General features: G+C 40.0%; 1 protein-coding gene across 9 annotated transcripts in view; it reads right to left on the bottom strand.

Moving 5' to 3' along the window:
- PHKB (phosphorylase kinase regulatory subunit beta) overlaps positions 1-27,923 on the bottom strand; it is a gene marked incomplete at its 5' end in the record, with an annotated part of 153,240 nt that overhangs the window by 35,989 nt on the left and 89,328 nt on the right. For all 9 annotated transcript variants that reach the window (XM_081870167.1, XM_081870171.1, XM_081870166.1 and 6 more), the window contains 11 exons: positions 2,303-2,393; positions 2,481-2,563; positions 3,994-4,098; positions 4,498-4,581; positions 6,855-6,948; positions 7,963-8,018; positions 17,242-17,336; positions 18,186-18,344; positions 20,396-20,473; positions 24,243-24,300; positions 26,657-26,854. In XM_081870167.1, the coding sequence (XP_081726293.1) occupies positions 2,303-2,393; positions 2,481-2,563; positions 3,994-4,098; positions 4,498-4,581; positions 6,855-6,948; positions 7,963-8,018; positions 17,242-17,336; positions 18,186-18,344; positions 20,396-20,473; positions 24,243-24,300; positions 26,657-26,854 (1,101 nt within the window). The remainder of the gene's footprint in view (positions 1-2,302; positions 2,394-2,480; positions 2,564-3,993; positions 4,099-4,497; positions 4,582-6,854; positions 6,949-7,962; positions 8,019-17,241; positions 17,337-18,185; positions 18,345-20,395; positions 20,474-24,242; positions 24,301-26,656; positions 26,855-27,923) is intronic.

Here is a 27,923-nt window from a genome sequence, read left to right as displayed (position 1 = left end):
ATTTTGAGTCCAAGCCAAAAGGAGACAGTATCCTGGATGCTGACTGACCTCCAGATGTCTTTAGGAAAATACCTCCGTATGTAATTATCCTAGTCTTCTTCTAACAACATGCTGTGCTACAGATACATAAAGCATACATCTAAGACTTTATTAGGCTTTCCTCTCTTTTTTTCCTTCTCCCTAACCCTGCCAGCTGAATACTCTGCACAAATATTTATGTGCTATTGGAGAACAATGCTACACTTTATGCTATCAATATTTTATTAGGCACCCATACTATTTGCTATTAGTTCATCAAGTATTCACATAACTTTTTGGCAGGGGGATATTTCCAATTAAACCTGTTTTTAAGGTCTTTCTGTTAAAAAGGGTTTCAAAGTAGTGAAGGAAAGGAAACAGCTTCAGGTACAGCAAAACTTATGTAAGAAAAAATATTTTGATAGCAATGCCACCACAATAGGATACTGAATGGAATGCAAAGACACGGTGGTTTGGTTGGGGATTTTGTTTAATGCCGATGCTGCTCTTTTCTGTTTAACTTGTGTATTCCCCTTGAGCACAAATTACAGGCTGCAAATGTGAAAATTATGGCTAAGACAGGAAACCTTATAAATTTTGCAGCTGAAACGGATGGAAATATTGTTATGCAAATATTGCAAGCTAAGATTATGCAGCTTTCCCATGAATTAACATCTAAAAGCATATATATATATATATATATATATATATATATATATGCATGCATACAAATGCAAAAGCTGGAAGTAAATTATGAACATGCAGTATATATTCCCTTTAATAGATAATGCATTATCGGCATTTCACAATCTCAGTATTTCAGTTTTCTCTCCTTGTTTTAATGAAATGGATGATATCCAAGACACGACACAAGATTAATTTAGGAAATTAATGATTAAACATTAGCAAAAGAAAATGCAGCATGATTAAAACTTGAGAAATTTAGTGTGCAAAGATCAAGTTGACCATGCCAGTGTGACTCGAGCAACCAATCCCAAACTCTTAATTGCTGAGAGTTCTGCAAACACCCCCCCCTGACACACACATCAGCAGATCTAAGCACTCTAGTAGTTTCAAAAGGCAAGGGATAGAAATACAGGACCACCGAACCACACTTTCCCCCCATAGAAAACCTGAACTGGTGTTTGCTCTAATTCAGCTTCAAAGAGTGGAATTTCTTGGGGAAAACTTGGGGCCAAAACTAACAAAGAAAAACACACACACACACACACACACACACACACACACACACACACACACACTATGCTCCAGCACAGAGCATTGGAGCATGGATCTCTAGCTGGAAAGAGTGGAGTAAAAGGTGAGTGTGGGTAAGCCCTGTGTTTTTTCAGAAAATGAGAAAGGGCCCTCAAAGTTCCCTGAAATGGGGCACCTGTGTTGGGTCCCTGATCAGAAGTGAGTAGGTGGATCAAAGGGTGGGTGGGGCAGAGGAGCCAGACTTGAAAGAATGGGACAGGGCTTTGCACATGCACAGGAACCCTGGAAACTCTAGAGCCGGCACCTAACTGTCAAAGCCAATTCGACAGGCACACCTTGTGCAGTGAAGCACAAGGTGGAGAGGCAAGGCAGTTTCTACAACAGCATACCATCATATAACTGATTATGTCTAACTTTCAGTCATGCTTTCTTGAAGATGTTAAAAAAAATACACTACAGTGCAACGAAGCTGAGGTCACCTTCAACAACTTGTAGGTAGAGAATAAAGCATAAAGCAGATCTTGATTAAAAATTAGCCCATTTTTTTAAAGTTAATACCCACCATGAATAAACACACTACATAAACAGCAACAACCGTCAAAGAAAGAAAACATTCTTCTAAAATGCTTATTAATTATTAAGTAAATCTACATGGAAAGGCAATGGGGGAAGGAGAACAAGTGTCCTCTGAGGACTTTGAATTAGCCCCGCTTTAAAAGAATAACACACTTTGTAGCATAGGACTGAGAAAAGTCCCATATGGCTTTTTAATCAGATAAAGGATTACGAAATAAAAAAGAAAGGATGCAAATTCCCCTGATGTCTGGAAATAATAAAGCATGCACACGTATGAGCCACACATATTACTGTAAGATTTTATCCCAGCAGGAACAAAATAAAGATAATTAAAACCAACAGGACCACCTAAACCACTGTACTTTCTGTCTCTCTGTATTTCAGGGCAGGATGAGCAATGAGAAACGGCTCGTCTGGTTTCCAAAAACAGCAGCAATCAAATTTCATTTGGCAAGGCTACATAGTTGCACGTACAAAAAGGCCAGCTTACCTGTAGCCTGTCAACATGAACCTTTACTCCACCAACAACTCCCTTCTTGAAACTGGCCAGCATGTCAAGTATCGGATTGAATCTGCTTCCCCTGATAGTTGGAAAATGAAATGCATCAATACGGCAAACTTTAACCATCTAGAAGTGATAGGAGTTTTTGCATCTGTTGAGGGCTTACCTTATATTGTCCTCCCGAATAAGCACAAGGAACAGGGGGCGGCCATGCATTTTCCAGTACTGTTTAATGAACTGCAAAGCATTCTGCATAAATACAAAAATAACAATAAATGAGAGGAGGGAGCAGAATGGTGCAACTAGAACACTTCAACTACAGGAAACTTATGAAATGTTCAAAACAGGTCAGGAAGATTTCATTTCATTTCCTTTATTTATTAAAAAATCATAAAAGCATTTCTGAACTGACCCAGTGTGGTAATTATTGCAAATGGTTTTGCAACACAGAGGGTTTCACTACATGCAAATTGCCAGATCAAGCCATTCAAAAGCCCAAGGACCAAAAGGAAAAGAACAGAGAAATGACATTTGGTGCATGTTGTTCCAAAGTTCCCAGAACAGCTCTTATGAGCCAGCAGATGCTGATTGGGAGTCAACAAAATCTCTCATTGAGGAGCTGCATTTCAACTGCTGTCTCTCCCCATGGCCCAGCCAAAAAAGGTTTCTTTTAACAGGCGACCAGTTTTCTGTAACTGCCCGCTTGTTGCATCAGTCACACTTCTCCCCATCCATGAATGTATAACTCTGACGCCTACCTATGCAAGCATGTATTGTTACCAACTTCAAACAATTTAATATCCACCATCCCCAGCTGGTGTCCAGCCTTCTCTCTCATAGCACAGAACACTGCAAATAATTCTGAATTTCACAAAGTGGGTGATAGTGGGTGACTACTCTGCAATACTTTCCAATGACTGCTGTAAAGGTAAAGGGACCCCTGACCATTAGGTCCAGTCGTGGCCGACTCTGGGGTTGCAGCGCTCATCTCAGTTTATTGGCTGAGGGAGCCGGCATACAGCTTCCAGGTCATGTGGCCAGCATGACTAAGCCGCTTCTGGCAAACCAGAGCAGCGCATGGAAACGCCGTTTACCTTCCCGCCAGAGCGGTACCTATTTATCTACTTACACTTTAACGTGCTTTCGAACTGCTAGGTTGGCAGGAGTAGGGACCGAGCAGCGGGAGCTCACCCTGTTGCGGGGATTCGAACCACCGACCTTCTGATCGGCAAGCCCTAGGCTCAGTGGTTTAACCCACAGCACCACCTGTGTCCCAATGGTTGCTGTAGTTGCCCTTTAATATTCTATTATACCCCTTTTCTCAAGGCTGTCTATCCTTTGCCTTCATGTTTACCCTAGATGTGTCATTTGAAATGTTGGAAATGTTCTACATCTGTGTAGGTAAAGGCATGCAAACCCCACTGATGTTCTTGTGCAACTCCAAATGCAGCAACATTCACTGTGCTGTGAACATGAGATCTGTGCACCCCCAATTCTGGCTTCCCCAGAATTAAGACAGTGAGGCTTAGTTTCAAGTAAGCAAACATGGAGTTGTAGCCTCAAAATGAAAACTGTGTTCCCTCCTTTTCAGGGTTGCAGTCTAATGAGCCATTGCCTAACTTTTAAAATGTAAAACATTTAATGGGCACCAGGATTTACATGTGCACATTTACACCTACCTTAATGTCATCAATCAGCATCATCACATCCTGAGACATGAAGAAATCACTTAGATCAAAGATTATTGGGTAGCAAACAACAGTCTTGCCAAGGATTCGATAAATCTACCGAAAGGGGAAAACAAACATTTACTTTAATACTGTATATAGGATGCTGTTAACCAAATCTTATGAAGAAGAAAAAATCCATATTCTGTTTTATAATTAAAACTCGGCACTAAGACAAATCATGCCAATGAAGAAAGCTTTTATCTCCATTGAGTGTGGCATAAACTTTCATAGGCAAGTGCCTGACTTTATCATATGCATGAAAATTTTCAGGCAAGTAACCACAGAGGTGACTTTTCCTTAAAGAATCTGGGCAAAGCCTTTGGTAAACTTAAGCCATGTGAATTGCTTTCAGAGTTTAGAGGATAATTCAATTGTCCTCCAATATTTACACACAGACCTCCTCCATTATTCACACTAACGAAAGCATGCAGAAGAGCCATTTCTTGCACGGACCTTTGATGTTCCAAGGCAGCCTACTGGTCGGTCAGGTCTTCCCGAGAGTCCCAGTTTGTCATTGACCCCCAGATGGAAGTAAGCCTGTAAAAACATCACAATGCACAAAGTCTAATGCACGAAACGCAGCTTGCATGCTGTTTGGCAGTATTTATTTGCTACTGGAATCCAACAGGCCTTTTTAAAGTTCTAACTAGAAATAAAAGATTTCAAACTGGCTCCAGTTTAACATAAATACTATTTATTGATATAATAGTCCAAAAATACAGTCTAACATAAAAAATATGGGGAATACTGTGCCATACAATGTTAACTTAAATTCCTCAATGGGCTTTCAAGAGGCCCGGGAGGGGGGGACCAGAAGAGTTGCACAGGTGGATTCATAGCAACTAAAGGAAGGGGTCCAATGGACCCTTATAGCCTAACAGAGTTTGGTTTTCCTAAAATAACTTTAAAAATAAGAAATCACTGTTGCAAATTAGTATTGTTAACTCTGGTGTCAAGATAAAGTCAGCTTGCAGCAGAATTAATCCCTGATGGAAAATTTACTCCCAGGTGTAATGAGCACCTATATGGATCTGTAATACATGTGTCTGTGCACATGTGTGTGTGTTGTCATTGTATACAAAGGAATGTAAAGGGTTGTTGTTGCAAAATGACAAAAAGCATCTCCTTCAGTATTCTTAAGGGATTGAAGTAACAACCAAATGATGCAGGTAAGATGCCATTTTCCCTACCTGAATTTGATAAGTTGTTGGGGTTTGAAAAGAGCCCAGCCTTTTCAGTGGTGGCTTCCCACTTGTGGAATGCCCCCACCCTGGACAGGCTTGTCTTGCACCAGAATTCCATATTTTTATGTGCCAGGCAAAATCATTTCTTTTTCAACATGCCTTTGGCTTTTAATTATCTGTGGCTGCCTTGAGCAGGTAGGATGTTTTAATTCTGTCTTTTTAAAATAATACTGTCTTTTAGATTTGTCTTCGTTTTCTCTTAGGACAATTTTAATGTGTTTGTTTGTGGATACGTTGTTTATATATTTGAGTGACCTTGGTGAAAAAGCGACCAACAATTTAAACTAAAAACAAACGAACAAATAAATGTCCCATTCATTTAAATAGAAGTAAAGCCTTGATAAGTTAAACACTCACTGAATTGTTTGTGTGTGTGTGGTACTCATCAATATGGAGTACCAGCACCTCTCTTTTTTGATACTCACGGCACTTTTATCACTATATGAGTACCAACAGCTCATTTCTTTTACCAAAAAAGAAGCACTGGTTGAATAGATGTATAAATGGTTGAATATATACATAAATCGTTGACATATATTTCAAGCAGCTGCTGGGGTAAATAGCAGCCCCCTTAGCTTGGGAAGCAGGGTCTTAGCTGGGATGGGTCGGTGTGGTTTCTGGAATGACTAATCCTTAGGTCTTAAGATTAGATGCTCCTTCAGGCTAAAAGAGGATATTTATGGTCTCTGAGAGAAGAGATGACAAGTGAATGTGAACAGGAGAGGGAAATGATCTGGAACACCAAAAAAAATAAAAATCTCACCAGTTAGTACTTTTTGCACACAAGATAGCTTCACTGAACACATTAACTCTTAGGGCCCTTGCCAAGGCAATCCATCTGCTGCTTTCTGAGCCAAGTAGACTACAGGGAGCATGGTCAATGGTTCTGCAGCAGAGTGACCTTTTTAGAAATTAAAGGTCATCTCGTTACAGAATATCTAGGGAAAGAACACCCTCTTTCCCACTAGGAGGGTATGGAGCTACTTGGAAAGAAAAGTGAGCACAGGAAAGGATTTCAGAGAGAGTGGCCCCTTGTCTTTTTAAGAGTGGTTAGAATGAAACTTGGAAGATACCAGACAGAAGAAATAATTTTTTGCACACCCACCCACCCCTAAAATAAAAATCCTGTCCATTACTGAATAGTGAAGCTTTATCATCACCATTATGAAACTTATGGACAAACAATACTGATAAGAACGCTTCATTATTCAACGAAGATTACCTGAATAACATTATTCAATACAATGAACTTGAGATTACAACAGCACTAGGAGCATTCCTTGCTCTTAAGTACAAGTACTGAACACATATTAGAGATTTCCTAGATACCAAAGAAAGTACATCATCTACTGCATCTCACCATGATTCATTCCCACCTTATTTCTAAAGTTATTCCCAGTTTTGTAATTAAATGTGTATTTACTGAACCACACCATACATATTTCGGAGAGTTTCAGGTATCGCTGGAATGGAACAGACACCAGATGATTCATCACAGCATAGGAAGCATATTTAGTAAGCAAAGAAACAAGAGGTCTACCTATAATGTTGAAAATAATGTCTTACTTTCACAAGCTCCTGTTGTGGCCATATCTGGATGGGTTCAACCTGCTGAGGAGTCTGTGTCTGGATTCCGTATGTGTTCAAGAAAACCTGCAGGCTTTTTTTAAAAAACAGAAATCACAAGGAATTCAAATGCAGCAGAACTGGAGCCTGCTATTAAATATGGATCCTGGTAGCAACTGGCTTTGAAATACTGGATTTCACACCTAGAATGCAATCCACCCCACAGAGGCTGTAAGACTGTGATGAGACTGTTAGAAATAGGATGTCTTAGTGTGACAGAACATGTGCTAAAGCCAGCAAGCCAGCAAATGTGTGTTTGGCAATACCTATTTCTCAAAATGTCTCCTTAAAGAATTAAACTATCGTAGGCTACTAGAGCCAAGCTGGGACCACATGCGATAGTTGCTACCAAAATCCATCATTTCCTGGAGCTGGGGAACTTAACTGGAGTCGGGGAGGGGTGTCTATAAAAAAAGATGAGCCCAGGGACACATTTGGAAATCTAATAAACAGTTGTGGGTATCACAAACTACCCATTTCACAGAAGAAAAACTGGGAATCCTCAGCACTAACCCCCAACAAGCAAAACAACTGCATTCAATCAGAACAAGTGAAACAGAGACAAACAGCTCCTCCCCTGAAAAAAACTTAGGCACCCTTGCATCACACCACCAGAAAGCAAAAAATATTTTTTTAAAATTAGCAAACAGGTGAGACAGGGACCATTAGAGAGTTGGGCATCTCAGGGCACATTGGGGACTCAGCATTAGAACAGGAGATTTGAGCTGGATCCTGAAATTCAGCACACAGAAATTGCTGCTCTTTTGAGCAAGAAAAGGCACCAAGCCATGTTCCTAATATGTATACCAAGTCTGGTCAGTCCAGGGGATTCATACTGCCCAATAGTCTGCAGATTGTTCTTATAAGAATACTGCACACTGTTTTGCCTGAAAACAGCTCTGAGGCTCGAGCATTCACAATCCCATGTAGTCCATCAAAACAGTTCTAAGTCTCAAATCACAAAGTTTCTGGTTCAGTCACACAAGTCTCCAAATAATGCATTCAAATCCAAGCACTGAGACTCAGATCACTTATCTGAATGGCTTACCGTTGGCTTTCAGCAATCAACGCGACTTGGACCACCAGGTCATTTTCGAGAGGACCCTTAAAACCCAAGAGTAAAACCAACATTTTTATTGGTGGAATGTGTTGGCTGATTGTGAGCCACAATGAGATACAAGGACAACATGAACAATAACCATTCATTAATATGATTGACATCGTCTGACCGCATTGCTGCTTTCCCTCGCTCTTTATTGCCCACTAATCAATTTGACGGTGCAGACAGGGAAATGGAGCACCAGGGAGGTAGCACACATAAATCTCAATGCCACCTGAGGAGCTGAATTGTCAATGCACTTTTGAGTGATGCAATAGTGGGATGTTAAGGACAGGTTCCTTCATTTATTTATTTTTTACTATTTTTGCATCAAAAGCGAGGGGAGGGGAGAGAATCAACAGAATTTGATTTATTAGGCATATCTTGCATCATTAACAAAACAAAACAAAACCTTCATGTATTTTGCCAAGAACTGCAAGTCTATTGATGATTTTCCAGCACCAATGCTGCTTTCATCTGTTGCACACACTCCTCATAGCAAAAAATGTACAGTGATAGTATATATGGAGCTCCTCTACCTAAGATGGGAGCATGATGACCCCCCTGTGCATCTCTACAAAGGAATGAACAAATATGGTTGAGTGTCCATTTCTATATCCGAGCATATGCCAATCTCTAAGGTGAGGCATGTGTGCAAATAGGTTATATCAGTAATTATTTAAGGTTCCGTCCCCATAGTCTTAAATAACATAAGTTAAAGAAACCTTATTACAGGGGTCCCCAACCTGTGCCCCGCAAGCTGCCCAGAAACTGATCCTTTTAGTTTATTCTCACTTGTAATATTCTATTTCCAGATGTTTATAGAGGTTTGGTTTTATTTGATTTATTATATTTCCATGCCACTTTTCATTCCCGTGTAATGCCCTCTCATCAGATGTCAAGGAGATAAAGAACTACACAATGTTAGAAGGTAGCCCTGTATCAGGAAGTTTTTAACATTTGATGTTTTATTATATTTTTATATTCTGCTGGAAGCTGCCCAGAGTGGCTGGGCGGTGTATAAATAATAAAATTCTTATTCTTATTCTTAAATGAATTGCAAAGTGACTTACAAAAACAAAACAAAAAATAACATTATAGAGCATAACAGATCATCACAAATACAGCATAAATCATATAAATGAATTAACAAATCATCAGCAAAGCAATTATATATCATCAGTAAAACAATAACAGTAAAATGCTATTAACAAAAATTAGCAAAACAACACATTACAACAAAAATAATATAGTATAGCATTCATAAAGTATTACAGCATTCATAATCTATAAAATATTAACAACATTAACAAAATAGCAACCAGAAATAAGCAAAACAGAAAACAAACTGTTGAATTCACATGCACTCTCTCCCCCCCCCCCCCCCATGACTCATTTCACTCCATTCAGCTCCTTAATATACACATAGACATAATGCCCATGGCAGTAATGCCCTTCTGAAGGTTTCTTGGGCTGGAGGTGGGGCAGCACAGGTCATCCCATGATGACAATGTCTCTCGCCCCTCACAGTTCTTCCTCTGGAAGTTCTTATGAAGGTGGGGCAAGGTAGGCGGAAAAAGCCAGCACAAAGTCTCTCTCCCCTTACAGAGGGTACTTTGTTTAACCATTGACCGTGTTTTACAATGTAAACTCTCATTGAATTTTTGTAGCTGGTTTTTATGAATAATACTTATTTTGATGTGAATGCAGTCCTTTAGTTTAGCTGTGTCTTACAGAAATTCTCTGTATTTTTGTATTTGTTTTTTTCTTTGACATGTCTTCCGCTATGTTGTAACACTACTTAGAGATCTCTTTAAATATAAGTGGCATATAAATTGTCCGTATAAATTAAAAATCAATAATTGGATGGCAATAAAAAAAGCTTAAGAGAAAAGAAAATAATTTCCCCTTTTTTTTTTTAGCATGAAGGGTTTTTCATTGGCTAGCTATAACTTATTGTGATGACACTATTTAGATACGTGGGGTTTTTTTAAGTGGTATATCTACTTTTCTAAATCAAAATAAATACATAAATAAAACTATACACAATGCATTTCACTTGCACTCTACCTGCTTACCACAGATTGCAGTTTGTTTTAGGTGAAAATCATAGTTGCCATACACCGTTGGAAAAAATGGCTGCAATCCATTCCATGGTCAGAGGTGCCTGATTTGAATTGAGGCGTACATTTTTGTAATGCGGTGGGATGCAAACACTGCTGTTCTCTTTTAATAAATGCAGGGTGCATTGTTGCAAGTTCAGTTAGCCAGAGCTCCCTGCTTTAAGAATATCAGTTTCCCCGGGGATAGCTTGCTATAGCAGATGTTGCCAATTCCGTGGTTCTAAAATGTGTGAGGTTTGCCCTTCTAATGGATCCTAACGTAACTGTTGAGGAATATGCAAGCTAGTTTTTTTCTGCATGCTTCTGCATTAGACCACTACTCTTGCAAAGAAGCTGAGCATCACCCTGTCATGTAGCTGTTAAAGGCGTGGGATCCTCTTGCCTAGAAATGAATTGACAACCTTGCTCATAAAGGCCCTGGATTTAGGTGTGTAACTACTTTGAGCTACTCCGAGGGAACAGCTGCAGTCTGTGAGATGGGAGAATACAAGAGCAGAATACTGAAGTCACATCTACCTGAACACTGGGGGTGATTAAATTCCAGTCAGGCAGCTCTGTGTCAGACAAAACAGCATACAGTGCAGTCAGGAAAATCACGGATACTGGTGGACTTCTGCAGTGGGCCATTTCCAGCTGTTATTAAGGAGATTCAGTTTTGATCTGCCTGGCATGACACCATGGTTGCAAGCCTTTTATTCTATTTTTTTAACGATCACTCAACAACAGACTTTACAGTGGGATTCTGGATGTTGCTATTCACTACACCAGATTCCGGGGGTGGGGTGGGGGAGGGACGGGACAAAGTGTGTGCCGCTTTCAGAAAGATGGAGAAATGTAGGGACACAAAAACTGGAATTGTAATTAAATGTGTGCCCTTGTTTTTGATGGCATTTTTTCTCCTGTTTGGACAAATATAGTCATTTGGGAAGATGGCCTTGATAAGAATTTTGTACTTCAGATAACAATCAGGGTTGCAGGGGAGAGGGGAGGTTTTTCACAAATAGCGATAAGTAGGAAGATTCTTATTTGCAATCAAGAAAAGCAGCTGCTCTGGTCTGATATTTTGCATTTTATTTCCCAAAGAAATATATATATATATATATATAAGCAAAAGAATTTCAGTACACAAGTTTAATGGACAAATACTGTCGAGAATAAAAATCTGGTTGTGGTTTTGCCTGATAATAAATGGCTGCTGCTTTTATTTCTCATTTAAATCTTTTTGCTAGTGAGCAGGATTTCATGGATAGCTGCACTTGATGAAGTGCTTTATCAACAAGGAGCTGCAATCTTTTCTCTAGGTGACTTGATGCTTCAGTCATTTTTATTTTAGAGTGCCTGGCTGTGAGAAAAGTCAGTCTGGGAAGTGGGGAGGACTCTGCAAACAACTCTGTTTGGTGCTTAAAACTGGAATGCTGCTTCTTATTATTACCCCAAAAGCAAAAGCAACTCTTTGAAAGATAAAGATGGTGAGAGATCAGACATCTGAAAAAGGCATATTTATTCATCATGATTTATTAATTACTTTTTTAAAAAACTGGATTAGGCATACATAGTTGTGTCCACAAGAAGGAAGGAAGGAAGGAAGGTTGGTTGAGGGACATTTCTGGAAAGCCACTTGAACTTATGTGGACCCAGAATGAAACTTGGTTCATCCAGAAAAATGGAATCTAATCTACTCCAAAACAGGAGAATCAAGTCAGACAGAGACGAATCCTAATCAGGCCTCCCTGCTCTTAGCCACTCTCTAGGGGGCACGACTTACAGAAACTTCTCCAGTCGCAGGACCGTTTCAGTGCCCCAAGATGTCTCTACTTAGAAGAGCACAGCTTACTCTTACGTTTTTCAAGGGCCTCTGCCTACTGCAGGATGTTGAACCAGCAAATGCTGACAATCAAGCAAAACTTTCAGAAGAAATATAACTTATTATCAAAAAATACCTCCCTTGGAATTGCTACAGAGGAAGGCAAACACACTTATGCCATCCACAACACCGAGGGAATTTCCAAAAGAACGATCTTAGCAAATACAGATCTCTCTGTCTCTGTCTCTGTCTCTGTCTCTGTCTCTGTCTCTGTGTGTGTGTGTGTGTGTGTGTTTGTGTGTGTGTGTGTATGGCAGCCCTAAATCAGAAGCCACAGCACAAATGCCTTCTTTGCTCTGTCAGTCAATAGCCACCTGAGATTAACAGCAATTTCCTATAGTGCTGGATGGAGAACCTGTGGCCCTCCAGATGTTGTTACACTCCAATTCCCATTAGCCCCAACCAGCGCAGCCAATAGTAAGGGGTGTTGGGAATTTTTAGTCCAACAGTATCTGAAGGATCACAAGTTCTCTAAACCCAAAGTGTTGCAAGTCACCTGACAGTGCCAAGCCAACCATTAACAACCCCCTTAATGTCTCCCACTGAATATTGACCAGATGCCATTCAATAGACTAGTACAGGTATAGCCCAGTCACTGCACCTCCGCCTTGTGCTATTTTCAGTCTATGGTATCACAGAGTAAAATAATAATTTTTTAAAAAAAAAAATCTTAAAATGACATTATGGTGACTTTACATGATGTTACAAGCCCAGATGTATCAGAGAAAAATGTCTTTAAAGCGCTGTGAAACTCTGTAATTTCAATAGATATACAGAATGAATGCTGAGTTGACACAGCTCTATGCTGGGGTGGTTTTCCAACGGTGCTTGTTCGGTGTTCTAGCACATTCAAAACCTGTCACTTTGCTACACTGACTTCTAGAGGCCTCTATAGGTTTTGATGGCTTAGCTTTAGCTGTAATAACTGCTAATGCACTCCAGAGAGATAATGCTGCATTTACAGGCAATCCATTATAAATCACTCAGCAAGGCCTTACAGTATTTCCTGTACAGGAGAATGTGGACACATAACCCACAAGGAGTCTTAAGGAGAAAGATCTACAATCAAAGTGACAGAATCCTTAAACATGGCACATCTAATTCTATACAACAGCCAAGGGAATTTGTTTTTGTATGTTTGTTTGTGTGTATGTGTGTGTATCTAAAATATCTTGAGTTTTTAGTTCCCCATATAAGCGTAATTTGTGCTCATTAGGCTTTGTTTGTAAATCCTAGTACTTTCATTAGACCTGAATCTTTTTCAGTACATTAAGAATTCTTTAAAGGGAGCACGGAGACAAAGTTTTTAGAACATGAGTTAAAATAAGCCACTGTGCCCACATTAGAATATGATCTAAGCAGCATTACAAGTGTTAATACAGGCTTGAAAACAAAGCTTTATTGTTATCTTATACTGCAACAGACCTGCTGAGGATGGAACCAGGCAGTGTGTACTGCCTGTGGTTTCAAGCTCCATCTACATTGCAAATGCGGACAAATTTTATACCACCTTAGCTAGCTGTCCCCCAATAAAACCTGGGATTTGTAGTTTCGTGAGGTGCCAATAATTTTGTTGAAGATTCCTAAAATACACACTCTGAGCTACAATTCTCAGAGAATCCTGGTGTGTGTGTGTGTGATTGATATGTGACCTTAATCAACAGAGCTGAGTTGAATCAAAAAGGGCTAAAAGTTATGAAAATCATTCATATCTCTCTCAGGATCAGATCATGTTGATGTATACAGGATCCATACCTTTTCTAAAGGTGGGGGAGTCAAGGTGAAAGTGAAACTGTTTGGGTGATCAGCAACAATTCCCAAGTTTGATCAAAGAACTTAGATACTTTCAATACTAAATCCATTCCCCAACCTTTGTCCCTGGGTGTAATACACTATAATACCCAATGATGCACACACACCTGCTACATCATCACATTGTTCAGGAACATGTAACACTCCTTCCCCACAAAGCAGAAGTGGGAATTCTTCATGGTGGCATGTTTACTGCATGAACCCCAAACCACATGATGACACAGGCTAATGAACATGCCTGTGAATGTCATATTAACATTGCTAGAAAAATTGTGTAGTCAGTTTCAACTTAGCAATTTTGTTTTTACAATTTTTAAAATTATGATTTCAATCATATTTATAAGCTGCCTCTAATGGTATGAAGAAGCGGGGCAATTGTGGGTTTAATTCAGAGGCGGGACTGCAACATATGGAGGGCGACAGGCTCCACACCCCAGAATTAAATAACTAAACCAGCCCACGGAGGGATTTGACAAATCCTAAATATGCAGACCAATCTTCCACCTTCACCACCATCACTAATCTAAGGAATATTTGGCAGCATCAGATATAGCAATGGAAGACTGCAGCTCAAACACACAGGTTGTAAAGCAAGGTTAAATGCAAATGAACTTTTAATAAATGCCTGATGAATCCATTGTGGAGGGAAGGAAGGAACCTTTTATGACTTATTTATTGGATTTGCGATTCTGTCTGCTTTATGACTGAAGGGGAAATGCTTGAATAAAGATATTTTATGGTGCTGGCTGGAAGAAACAAATCAGCATGTGCCTTCTTTGTTTTTATGGTGATATAATGCCATGATGCACTCCCAAAAGACCAGCTGCACAAAGGGAACGGCCACAACCCAACCTCAATCAAGCCTGTATGGGCTTAAAGGCAAGTTCATGTGCTGTAGGGTCAGAATTACCAATTTTTGCTCCAAGGTAACCCACATTTTGCACCAAGAAAAGTCAGATTTTGCCCCATATCAATGATGTATATATATAAAAGGCCTGCATACGCTTATGTTGTATGATTTGTTTTTCTTTTCATAGCCACAGGGAAAGCAAAGCATGGTCTGATGTTGGTTTACAATCCTCGTTTAGAGGGCAAGTGCCCTTTATTTTTGTCAATTCTGATATAATGGGAAAGTATGGTTCACTGCAATCCAGAAGTAATTGATTAATTGCAGGAGGGAGCGTGTGAGCTCAAGGCACACAACATTAACCCTTGCTTTGGCATTTGATGGGAGACCCCATTGAATAGGATAGGAGGTGGCATGAGGCAAGGCAGAACTGCCACAAAATGCCTCCTCTCTTCCACCAGAACCCCTGCTGGACTTTATGAAGTATGATTTGGCAAGGATCCTACCCGTTATTTTAGCAGAGTGTTTAATGCCAGAGTGTTTGATCACTCTGATGCTCAGTTTACTGGGGAATTTTCTGTTTTGATGCTTTAGTGCAGCATCGTGGAAGCTTAAGCCTTTCAGACCAGCATTTTCCTGCATAGAGTCCTTCATGCTTAAATTCCAGCTTTTGGTGCCAGAAAAAGCTGCTTTTGATAGATTTGGATCCAAGATAACTGCTTATATAAAATGGTGCCAATTACTAGAAAAATACTTTTGTAATGGCAATCTGTGTTACAACAAACCTTGAGTCTGATTAAATTGTTTTATTACTAATGAGAATAACTTCAATGAACCCCATTAATGAATGGGATTGCTTTTTTTAAAAGTGTTAAATTTGGGCTGATTGATTTTGCTTCCACAAGCCTATCTAACGTTATATACATTGAGATGACTAAATGGATTTTTTAATTTGCTTTTGAACAAAATGAGATGGTTTAATTTGATACATTTTGTAGAGGAAAAGCAAGAAAGCACTTTTAAGAAGTGAAGTGGTGTTTGGGTTCTGAAGACATCATTATTAGGTGAAACGTTTTGTGTTCCAGTTTCAGACTCCATTTTTGGCCGGTTCTTTTAACACTTCAAACCAAACACAGACAGGAGCATCTGTAACTTTCATCTGTACACTATGACTATGCATACATTAGCAAACATTCAGATAAAGTATTTCAATAAATAAATAAATAAAAGTAATGAAATGAAATGAGAGTTAGGGGTATCAGTGAAAGATGTCTGACATTTGTGTCATGAGGAAAAAAACAAAAATCTGACTTGACTTTATTTTCTGTACTGCAGTATACCTAGAACTATTACAATGTGAGCTGTGATCTAGATGGAACAGAACTGATGGATCCACAGTGAACTATCTCTGGGTAGGTGGAGGGGGGATTTGCTCTCCCTGCCCACCTGGTGTGCCTGGTCCACCTTAAACATCCATATCTACTTACGGAAGGGAATAAGCAGGCTTTCCCTAGATTATAATGTTTTGCTGCACTGTTCTGTTTTTAATGGTATGTATTCATTGTTTCTTTGCTTTATTTTGTGACAAGTATTTATCTTTCGGTTCTACTGGCATAGGGTCTATGCACATTAAGAGGTATAAAATATTATAAATAAAATAAAAATAAAAATAAAAATAACCTATAGCCACATGGTTCACATCATAGGCCTGTTCACATGGTCCCTCCCATTACACAAATATGGGGAAGGGCAGATGCACTGAGCGGGTGGAGGGGCTGGCATGTACTTAGTTGGCAGGTCTGACCCCTAGTGTGCCACTATATTGGGGGGGAGGAGAGAGCCACTTCTTCAAGAAAGCTTTTCTGAAGACCTGGCTGATGCTAGAACCTCAACTGCCCCCAAGTGAGAAAGAGCAAATACTCCTCTGAAAAAGTAAACCATGTAGGCATTTTTTTCCAGCTAGCAGAGGAGAAACACACTGCAACAAACAGGTCCATGAAGTTAAAAGTGACCATAACACCACCTCACCTTGCCATTTATTATCTGAAGTTATAGCTTGCTCTGTTCAGGCGAGTATACCAATCTATTAAAAATAAAATAAAGTTTCGGGCAGCCAGAAACTTTAACAAGCCACTCAAAAGGAATGTCTACCCAGCACTTTCTCTGAGGATGCATAGAGTTCACTTACGCCATCTGAACTAAATAAAAAAAATCCTTCCAGTAGCACCTTAAAGACCAACTGAGTTAGTTCTAGGTATGAGCTTTCGTATGCATGCACACTTCTTCAGATACACACTGTGTATCTGAAGAAGTGTGCATGCACACGAAAGCTCATACCTAGAACTAACTCAGTTGGTCTTTAAGGTGCTACTGGAAGGATTTTTTTTATTTTGTTTTGACCATGGCAGACCAACACGGCTACCTATCTGTAACTGGAGCCATCTGAACTCTTAGTATTTGTTTTGTACAGAACAAACCCCAGCAGGGACTAATGCAATATTACTACTGCTGCAACATATTAATAAATGGCATGCCTCTCAACTGTATTTTTTAAAAAATCAGCTTATTAAACACACTCATACCTGATTTGAATATCTCATGCTAACGTTCCGTTGATCTTGGGGAGGTATGTAACGCTTCACTGGGTCGATATCTTTAACACTTACTAAACCGTCAACTGAAAGCAAATCACCAACAATTCATCATTTGTCTCTTTATAACCAAAAGCATTTGTCATCATTATTACTCTGGAGCATGCAAGAATAAAAAAGCAATGGATTTAAAGTTTGGCATTTGAATAAATCCCCAGAAAAGCGATGGAATGTAGAAGCTAGTATTTCAATGGTTCAATGCATCTGAACATATTTTTCCAGAATGGGTTATCCATACATGGTGATTGTAGCAGGTTTTGTGAATTACAGTGATCGTGAATCCAGTTTCGGCTCATAGGGCTATCTACAAGAAAGCTGCAGAGGCTATCCATTCTGACAGAAATATTTTTGAATGTGTACAAAGACCTAGTTCAGAGATAATGATCTCAGGCCAACAAACCATGAACAAAACATGTGCTCACATACTCCTCCCACAATTCCATCTTCAGCACCGAAGGTGAAGCTTGTTCAAACCACAGTTTCCTGTTACATTTACACCAGGAAACTGTAGCTTAACCCCTGTTTACTCTGGCTTCATGTCCTGGTTAGGAAGCCTTGCTTAAACCATACTTTTCTAATTTGGCTGTGAGAGGAAACAAGTCACACCACCAGTGTTGAAGCTAGGGATATGAGGGGCGAGGCAAGGAGAAACCAGGTGGGTGAATGGTTCATTCTCTGCCCACTAAACTGATTAATCGTTGGCTCAAGAATATTCTATCTCAATTGGGCTAATGTGTTAAATCTGAACTGGCCATCAGGTGACAAACAGTCTGAAAGTTCTCATAGTCACATAAATACAACTTTGGAGGCAAGCAGGGGCACATATCAAATCTGAGAAAACTCAAATTCTTCTACTTTTGCAGGTGTCTACTTACCAAGAAGTTTTGCAATGATATAAAGCGACTGTCCCCAGAGAAAGAATTTTCCATCTCGCCCATGGTTGCTGGGAAATCGTTTCTGACTGCCAGGATTTTTCTTTTCCAGTTCAACAAAGTCAGCTGGCACATAATAATACTTAGGCACAACAGGAAAGCCTGCGAAGTTTTAAAATATGTACTTGAAGACATGTAAAATTACATTATTACAAAGTGAGGAAACGTATCCCCCATGCACAAGGCCAATGAAGTAAAAACTTGCTGATTGTCGTTCCTAGTTATAATTCGATGCCAGTCAGCTAAGAACACTTAACTGCTATCCTGAGCACAGGTTTATTTATGTCTCTCTTCTTGACTGAACAGATGCAGTGCCTATAAACTGGTTCCGAAAAAATAGTAATGTTTTACAGATGGGAGGGGAAAAAATCCCCTGCATTTCTTTAGAGGTACTATTGTTGCTCTTGTGCAACAGAAGAGAAAATATGTACAACTGCTATTGGTAAAGGTGTACAAAAGCTTCAGGCCAGAATAAAAATGAACCTAAGTCTTGGATTTAAAAAAGTAGAAGGCTGATGATAAGCAAAAATGTTTTCAGTCACCTCTGATGTATTTATCAGTGAAAGAGAAAATACACAAACTAGCTGTGGATTCTTGCATTTAAGCCACTGTCCTCTACAATAAGGCTATACACTTTTAATTCTCATGTGCTATTTAAAGGGTGCACTCAAATTTTCCCGTGCAAACGAGGAACAAAATGGAGAGGAGGGTTGGTTACACTGGAAGAAGTCTGCCTGTTTGTACCTTCTTGCTAAGGTCAAACTAGATACGACAATGGCAGTCCCATAAAAAGAACAGAAAAGGGCAAGAGAGCTGAAGTCTCCAATCGTATGCAGTTCTTTCCCTGTCCACCTCTCTCCCTCTTTTAAAGTTGCTTTCCACTCTGTGATTGGAAGTAGAGATAAGCAGGTCGAGTAGGGGGGAATTGCAAACACATCTATTTTACAGACGCAGCAAGATAAGTGTATGACCACCTCACATCTAGTTTCACCCTAGAACTTCTGTGTAAATTGAGCGTGTGAATACAGCACAAAGTAATCCCAATCAAAAGTACTGTTTGGAGTCTTTAACAGATGAACATGATCTTAAACTGAAACTTCTTTAAAATAGGGAGTCGTCCCCCCCCCCCCCCCCGTGTTTTGCCCTCATTAACTGTGCTTCAACAGTTATTAATCAGAATATTGATTATACTGTACAGGGTGAGTGAGGGCATGTGTATGTATTTAATGAAATTAAATATGACCACAATTAAATGCTATGTCAGTAGGGGTGCTATGTATGAGATTATAAGCAAAATTTTTGTTCAGTAAATGATAGATCTTCCATAATTTATGTAATAAGAAATGGGAAGGAGCAACATCTCAGGCATTCTTCCCAAATTGTTTAAGTTGCAGGAGGCGGCTGAGATAAGCATACAGTGCAATCCAAAGTCTGGAGAAAGCAATCACTGCCCTTTTCTGAGCTGCAAAGAATACTGAATGCGTATCCCATATGCCTCCTCTGGATTTTATTTACTGTATGAAGGAACTGAAACTACCTTTTCACGTTTTCAGGCTTGGAAAGGGTTAGAAGGCAAGAGGTGCCAGAAAAGGGAGCGAGAAACAACTACATAGAGAAAGGGAAGTGAGCAACTATTGCCATGCCTAGTTTAATGTGTGGTCTTCTCCATCCTCTGATGTACCAAACTGCAACCAGTGTATCATATTCATGGCTAACCACCTCTATTGACACATATATTACATATATTAAAACACATATATTATGGAAAGCTTTTCCATGCTTAAAATAATAATTTTTAAAAAATGGATCACATGCTTAGGGTTTTCTAATTACTAGCTATAAGGTCTCTCATGCAACTGAGTAAATAACAGCAGGAGTGGGGGCAGGAAATGATTCTGGCGCAAACCTAACATTTAACCTATCAGCGTTTCTTTCACCAGTTAATGAACTCCATTTTATTATGAGCCATATTTTACTGGAGAAATGAATCACGTTTTATGTTCACACTTGGCCTGGAGCTCTGCTTTTGTAAGAACATAGGCTTATTCTCTGGGATTTGATCTGCACTCGCTACAGTTCCACGCTGTAGGGCCACCCCCATCATTTGCATTTGCAAAAGTTCAGATTTCTCCAGTGTCACTGCTGCACCGTACCTTCTGCTGATTGCTGTAGCAATGGATCCAGAAGCTCTTGATATTCTTTGACTTGCTCAGTGTTACCCTTGAAGACTCCTAAAAGCAATTCCAGGAACAATTAAGGAAAGATAGTGCTTATAATAAGTGTCAGCATCATTTCAGATATTTTGCGCCATGATGGTTGGACGGGAAGGCCATTTTTGAAGTGCTCTTGTGAGCAATAATGGGGTCATTCAAATGGGAACTAGTATCAGGGAGCCTTGGGCTCATGTGGGGCCTCCTGCCTTGTTCAATTAGTGATTTCCACCCTGCAAAACAGTTTGCCATTTTATCCAACCCAGCAAGCTGTGGTCTAGTTCAAACACCATTAGAGTTAAGAGCATGAGCCTTGATCCTTGACTACAGTTTGAAGTTGGGTTGTTTGGACAATCCACAATTAAAACTAACCAGTTTGTCCCAGTTCAGTCATAACAACAAACCAAAGTTGGTTGAAATGCTTCTGATCTCTTTTTCATGACTGCACCATAGAAGCAAAGGGAAATATGCCAGCATGAGGCTCGTGCATGTAATGTTAAACCATGGTTTAGGGTTCCAAGCGATGACCAACTATGTTTTGTGCTTGCTTGCAAGTTAGGATCAAATTCTGGCAATCCAGTCAGGAGCAAAACATAGTGCAGGCTAATCGGCAAAGTGTGATCTGCTGCAAGCAAATGTCAACACATGAGAGGAGGAAGGAATGGGAGATTATGAACCTCAAACTCTTCAGTGCTTGAACAATCCCAGTGAATTACAAAATCTGTTCCCTGTGCATGCTCTTCTCAATCCAGCTACCACAAAAGTCCACAAAGTCACTTTTTCATGTGTTGCGTTCATCCCCACTACTTTAGTGTCTCTTGGCTGAAAATAAATTCCCCTCTCAGGTAGAGGTAATGCAGTGGCAAATTGACTTCCTACATGCTCTTAGGATCACAGTGTTAAGCTGTGATCAGTGTGGATTTTCATTTGGTGACATTTGTCTGTAATTCACACTTCTTGGCTGTTCCATTTCCCCCTTTCCTAGAAACTAAATTGCATATACAATTCCAGATTTTATATTTCCTTTAAGAGCAAGGCTGCAAAGCAAAAAAATTTATTTCTTTTGAACTAGATGAGGTTTCAGCTAGAGTTATTTTTACCAGTATTCTCACCATTTTTTTTTACAGTGCTGTGGCTTTAGGGCCTGCCTCCATAAATGAAAATCCTAATGGCAGAAACAAATGAATTTTCTTACTCGGTCAAACAAAAAGATCCATCTAGTTCAGCATTGTTTCTAGTATGGACAGACAGATGCCTCTATACATCAATAGGAGAAACATCTGGTATACTGTCTATATACAGGCATGCTCCATTAAGCCATAATAGCTAATAGTAATTGATAGACTGATCCTTCATGGAGTTGCCATCACCAAACCTAAGGTACTCTATCAAGCAGCCATTACACTATATTACATCAGGCTGAAAAGGTAGGTGGAAAGAGAAGGGATGCAGGGTCATTCCATGGACACAGCTGAGAGACCAGCAACTTTTGGCTTCTCCTCTTTTTGAACATCCCTACACCATCTGGTCATTAGAAGAACTAGTAACAAAGAACCTGTACCTGAGTTTGCTTATTTTCTCCTCCCTCCCTATTAATTTTCCTTTTTGCCCTCCCTTTTTAGATTAAAAGTTTGACATTTCACTACTGCCATTACTACCATTATATAAGGTGCTGCGCATAATGGATTCTATTCTGTTCCTATCCAGAGGGCTCAAATTCGTAGTCTTCTCTGATTTTTAATTTTCTTCGTTTTTCTAATTATTCAACATGCAAGTGCCTCTTTCAATGGATGCAAACTGGATTATTGTCCTGGAAAGCTACATTTTAAAAAAACAACTGCTCTTGTACAGTGGCTAGGAGTATTAAATCTGAGCCAGGAAGTACTGATTCAAATTTCACTTAAACCATGAACTCAGCTAGGAGAATTATGGCAAATCACCATCTCAGCAAGCTTCCCACATGTAAAATGGGGATAATAATACCCACTTACCTTACACAGGTTTTATAAAAGATTTATGACACATATATGCTCTCATTAATCATTCAAAAGGTGCTAACTACACACCAGGCTTCACAAGACTTTAGCTAGGAATTCTCTTTTTGCATATTTCCAATGCTGCATGAATATTGAGGAAAAAATGCAATATTGTATGTTTGCTACAGAACACATTGGAACTTAGGTTTCGGAAGGGAGTTTTTCCCAGCCCTTCATAGAGATGCCAGGGATTGAACCTGGTCCCTTCTGTATGCAAAGCATGTGCTGTATCACTAAGTTACATCCTGATCTGGAAACTCTAATGTCCATCAACTTACAAGAGAAAATGGAATCCATGCTCTTTTGCTGCAGAAACTCCAAATGGAGAATTATGACAATTTGCTCATCTCTTAACTTCGCAGATTGAGGGCAAAGAGCCCCAGGAGAGACTTACGCATGATAAATACAAAGAAAACCCCACAAGCTCACGGCTAAGATGAAATCAAACTATCTAAGGAACCTGCATGCCAGCATTCTCTCCTCATTCTCTCATTTTAATTTAATTGTTTAATCTCACAAAATGGAATGGTATGGAATGACCGGATGGCTAAAAAATGTCTCATTCTTTCAGATAACAACTAACGCTTTTAGAGTCTCCCAATGAAATTGATGGCTTGTAAGAAAGTATTTTGTCAGTTTGACAAGAGAAACTATTTCAAACAATGCGCAACTGACTTGGGGGAAATGTGATGACTACAATTAGCTTAGGTGGCTTTTAAAAATGGATTAGAAAATGGGCAGTCCATTAACAGCTACCAGGTATGGAAGCAAAACGGAGGCTTCACATTCAGAGGCCATGTGTCAGCTGAATATCAACTGCTGGGGATAAAGACCCAGGGAAGGTGAATGCTTTCATGCCCTGCTTGTGGCTGTCCTGAACGTATCAAGCTGGCTGCTCCTAGAACCAGAATGATGGACAAAATGGACATTTGCATGGCAAATCAATTCATTTAGGGCTACTCGATAAATTAGTACTTTTGAGGCAAGTTACAATGATACTGATGATACTGAGAGGAGGGGTGACTAACATGTCCCCCCCCCCCCCCAGCCAGCAGGAGCAACAATCAGGAATGATGGAAGCAATATCTGGGGGGTCACAATGATTTAGAGACATGCCTAGAGCACAAGGGAATCTCATGAGTGTATGGCTTTCTTCATTCTTTTCAATGGATATCTGATCCACTTCTGCATTTTGAAGTGGATTCTGCCATTTCCACCTCACAAGATCTCGTGAAAGCTCCACAAGATCTCGTGAGATCTCACTGGAACCTGCTGCTGCCACTGCTTTGCGGGCGCCACTGTGGAACCCGGGTAAGGAAGACCTGGGAGGGGCAGGAGTTGGGGAACATCTTCCCATTTGGCCTCAGGCTGCAAAACAGGACATGCAGTTGCTGATGACAGAAACAAAAGAAATTCAGCTTAAAGTATTTGCATTGAGGAGACTTGCGGTGAAGGGACAGAACAGAACTTTTGAAATTTTCCTGGCCATAAACAAACCCAATAACTCTTCTCAGAAGTAAAAACTGATGTGCACAATGGAGCATTGCACACTTAGATATAAAATTCATAACAGAAAATAAGTTTATTCTACAAGAGCTGAAATCATTCCATTAGTTATACTTTGACAGCAACATTGTCCCTGAAAACCTTGGCATAAGTAGATTATAGCCTTCCCTCTTGGATTGCTAAAAACATTTTATTATTGAATTCCAAGACTCATCTCTGACAGAGTAAGAAAGTAAAGTCATACTTACCATCAATCATCATGAAAATAAAAAAGAGAGGAAATTCACACTCAATCCCATCAAAGAGCTGAAATTAGAAAAGGGGAAAATTTAAGATGCATTTGTGTTGCTTCTCAAAATCTATTCAAATTTCCCACTACATCAAAGAAACCAAAGATAAACATGAAAACAAATTATTCATTTAGATGCAACAACTTTTTTTAAAAAAGGAGGAGGAAAATTTCAGCTTGCTGCAAAAAGATTCACGGGACTTTCAAAAAGTGTTGTAGCCTAATTTTATGTACAAAATGCATCACAGGCTTTTTATTCTCAGCAAGGAAATTTTCATTTGAATTGAAAAAGGCAAAAACAAAAGCATTTGAAGGAAAAGCAAGGATTCTATTCAGACAGCCTTTAATGGCAAACATTAATACTCTGAAGCACATAGAAATTTGGTTATTAATACACTCCAGCCTGTAGTCAGCTGTGAAATTAAATAAAATGATAAATAACTCAGCTGTTTGTTAGGGGGAAACAAACTGTACATTGAGTTTGAAATGTAAGCACATTTACCTCTAAACAAATCAATCAGGGAGAAAAGTGCTGATGCAGCACTCCTGGGCACTGCACACCCAAAGCTACCACAACCATCTCCTTCGCTAAAAATAGATTGCAAAGAAGTGCCAAGGCTAATGGTTCATATGATTTGCTGGCTCTTCTCTGCTCCCCTTTATAGAATGTTGTTCTCCATTTTGGAAGTTCTTGCAGGGATTAAAAGAACACTTGAAACTGAACCTCTGTCTTTCTCCACAGATTTCACTAAGCAAAATCAGGATTAAAACAGTTAAGCCAGGCTTAACTCAAAAATGTAAGTTCTCATGTACCACTTGCCCTGCCCCCCACCCCCATTCCCACTCATAGGGATAATCTGTCTTGAAAGATGGCTCACATCTCAATTCATGTCAGCACACGGAGTGAAGATGTACCACTCCTGAGCAATTAAGCATGGCTAATGGGTCAAGAATTAGGGAGTTCAGTGACATAGCATGTACATTACATGCATAAGTTCCAGATTCCATCCCTAGCATCTCAACACAGGGCTGAGAAAGACTCTACCCTAAAACACTGAAGATTGCTGGCAGTCAGTGAAGACAATATCGAGCTACATGGACCAATGATCTGGCCTGGTATAAGGCAGCTTCAGAATGGGTCACAGAACTGTATACTTCCTCTCCTAAATAAATGAAGCTGCTGGATAATGAGCCCAACCAATGGGCTGTCCAGTCCCTTTTGGTCTTCTGAGACTGGACATGAGTTTCCAGGGTCTCCTCTTTCCTAGGCTTGCCACATGATATGAGTCAGACAATTACTCCATCTAGCCATACATTGTCTGCACTGACTGGCAGCAACTCTGCAAGATTTCAGACAAGGTTCTCTCCCAGCCCTAACTGGAAATGCCAGGGGTTGAACCTGGGAGCTTCGGCATGCAAAACACATGGGAGCTGTGGCTCTACCAGAAGGTGAATCACAAACTTTAGAATCACAGAACTGTACTTTTAGAAGGAACTTGAAAGCCATCTAATCTCACAACCAAGACTGCTAATGGATTACAGTACCTGGAACAAATTTCAATTATAGTGAAGCTGCTTGGTAATCTGTACAGTAAACATTGCTCTAAGGCATCAAGTCCCAAAAACAGTAGTTGCAATAGCTTCTTTCCATTAAGTAAGGGGTGGGGAACCTTTTTAGCCTGAGAGCCACATGACCAATCTTCCAGAAGCCACATGCCAGTGGTGGGGAGGGCCAGGGGTAAAAGTAGATGTGACTACAGGCAAAAGCAGGAGTAATGAATGTGACTCTTGTATAGTGGACTACATTCTAGGTAGGAAAGTCAGAGTTTTTCCAAACACACTAATCTCAGCATCAAGGTCAGCAAGACGACACATTCCAGGGAAAAGGAGTGTGTGAAGCAAGGCTGGTGAGACCTGGGGTGTGACCTAGGGTGAGATGGGGTGGCCTGGGAAGAGTCCTGAGGGTTAGAGAGGCCCAGAGGACCTGAGGTTCCCCACCTCTGCATTAAGATATTTTGACAGGTGGGAATGTAAGAGGAATCAACAAGGAAATCTGATCAAAAGTAACCTAACATTAGAATTTTTTGTTAAACCAATAGATTATATAGGAAGCACTAATAGAATCTGCACTCAAGCATACCCAAGCATGTCAGTACAGTGAAGCTAATTAGAAATCTGAATCTGACATTCAGAGTCAAGGTAATTAATAGTTTAAAAATTATTCACAGTGGGCAAACCTGGAATTTCCTTGCCTGGTAATCATAGAAAACACATTTCAATGAAGAAGGAACAAATCCTATACACAAGTGCACATCAAACATTTGGGCACACATAAGCCAATCCTTTTCAGTATCAAATGAACAGACCCTTTACCTTAATTTCTGCTGGTTTGTAATAATGTCGATTTTTGTCCTCCAATGCAGTCCTATAGCCATCTCTCAAAAACCGTTTGAATCCGTATTTTCCTTTCAGCTTCCTAACCACCTTGTCAATTGTTTGGCTGTACAAAGCTTCATCATCCACAGCAAAGGCAGGATAGCTAATACAGGGCAGGAGGGCAGCATCAGTGTTCTGGCAGAAGAAAAAGGGATGTTTTCTAAATTATGGATGATACAGAGCGAAATGAAACATGAAACTGGAATCTAGATAATGGGAGCTACTTATCTATGTTTTAATACATAGGTTGGAAATTTTGTTGGCCTGGCAAACCAAATCTTTATCTCCCCCACCCCGCAAGTCAACTTTGACCAGAGGGGTGTCGTGACCCACCTGTCAATCATCTGATGTCATAATGACATCAGGTGATTGTCAGGCAGGTTGTCCTATGCACAGATGAAAGTTGGCACAGTGGCGTGGCAGAGAGTTCAATCCTGCTTTTTGTAGAGCCTGAGCAACTAATACTGCCATATATTATACCTGCTCCACACCTGGCATCACCTGTTTGGCCTGTAGGCCAAAGGTTTCCCATCCCTACTTTAATAGCTACACATAAAAGTCCCCCACATTCAATAACTCCAATCCAAAGTTCCTTGGGTGTTCCACATGAAGCTCCGATGATTGGAGATTTCCTCTCATACTTCAGTGTCAGGAGCTGCTTGCTAAAGAAAGTGAGAATGTGTGAATGGAGCTGCTTTGACCCTCGAATTGAAAACACTTTGTATAAGAGTTCTGTGTACCCTCTGGAGCACCCATCAAGGTTTGGATTGGATCCTTTTAAAACCAGATTGGGCCAACTGTTTCTGCTGCATCTATAACAATTGCACAGATCGTCTCAAGCTCTAAAACTATTTGCATTCAAGCATTTAAAGAAATATTATAATTACTTAAGAACCATGTTGTGATGGGATGATGAGCTGCTTGTGTGTAAAAGCTTAGTCCCTCAGAGCTTGGGCATGGTTCTCAAAACTCTGTCTTAAGCGGAGCCCCTTAAACATGACTCCCTTAATCGCTGGCAGAATCCGACAGTGGGCGTTTGCGGAATCTGCTCCAACATAAAAGTTCCTTAACGGAAACGCGTCTTCGGGATTCTCGGCGCGACAGTTTCCGGCGAGGAGTGGGTGTACCTATGGGGGGTCCTGAGACTTCTCCACTGTTTTCACTAGAAGTCTCTCGGAGCCCTCCCTCCGACTCACTTTCTCTC

The sequence above is a fragment of the Podarcis erhardii genome (genome assembly GCF_964252035.2).
Source record: "Podarcis erhardii genome assembly, chromosome: 7".
Taxonomy (NCBI): domain Eukaryota; kingdom Metazoa; phylum Chordata; class Lepidosauria; order Squamata; family Lacertidae; genus Podarcis; species Podarcis erhardii.
This window is presented reverse-complemented; position numbering and strand designations above follow the sequence as displayed.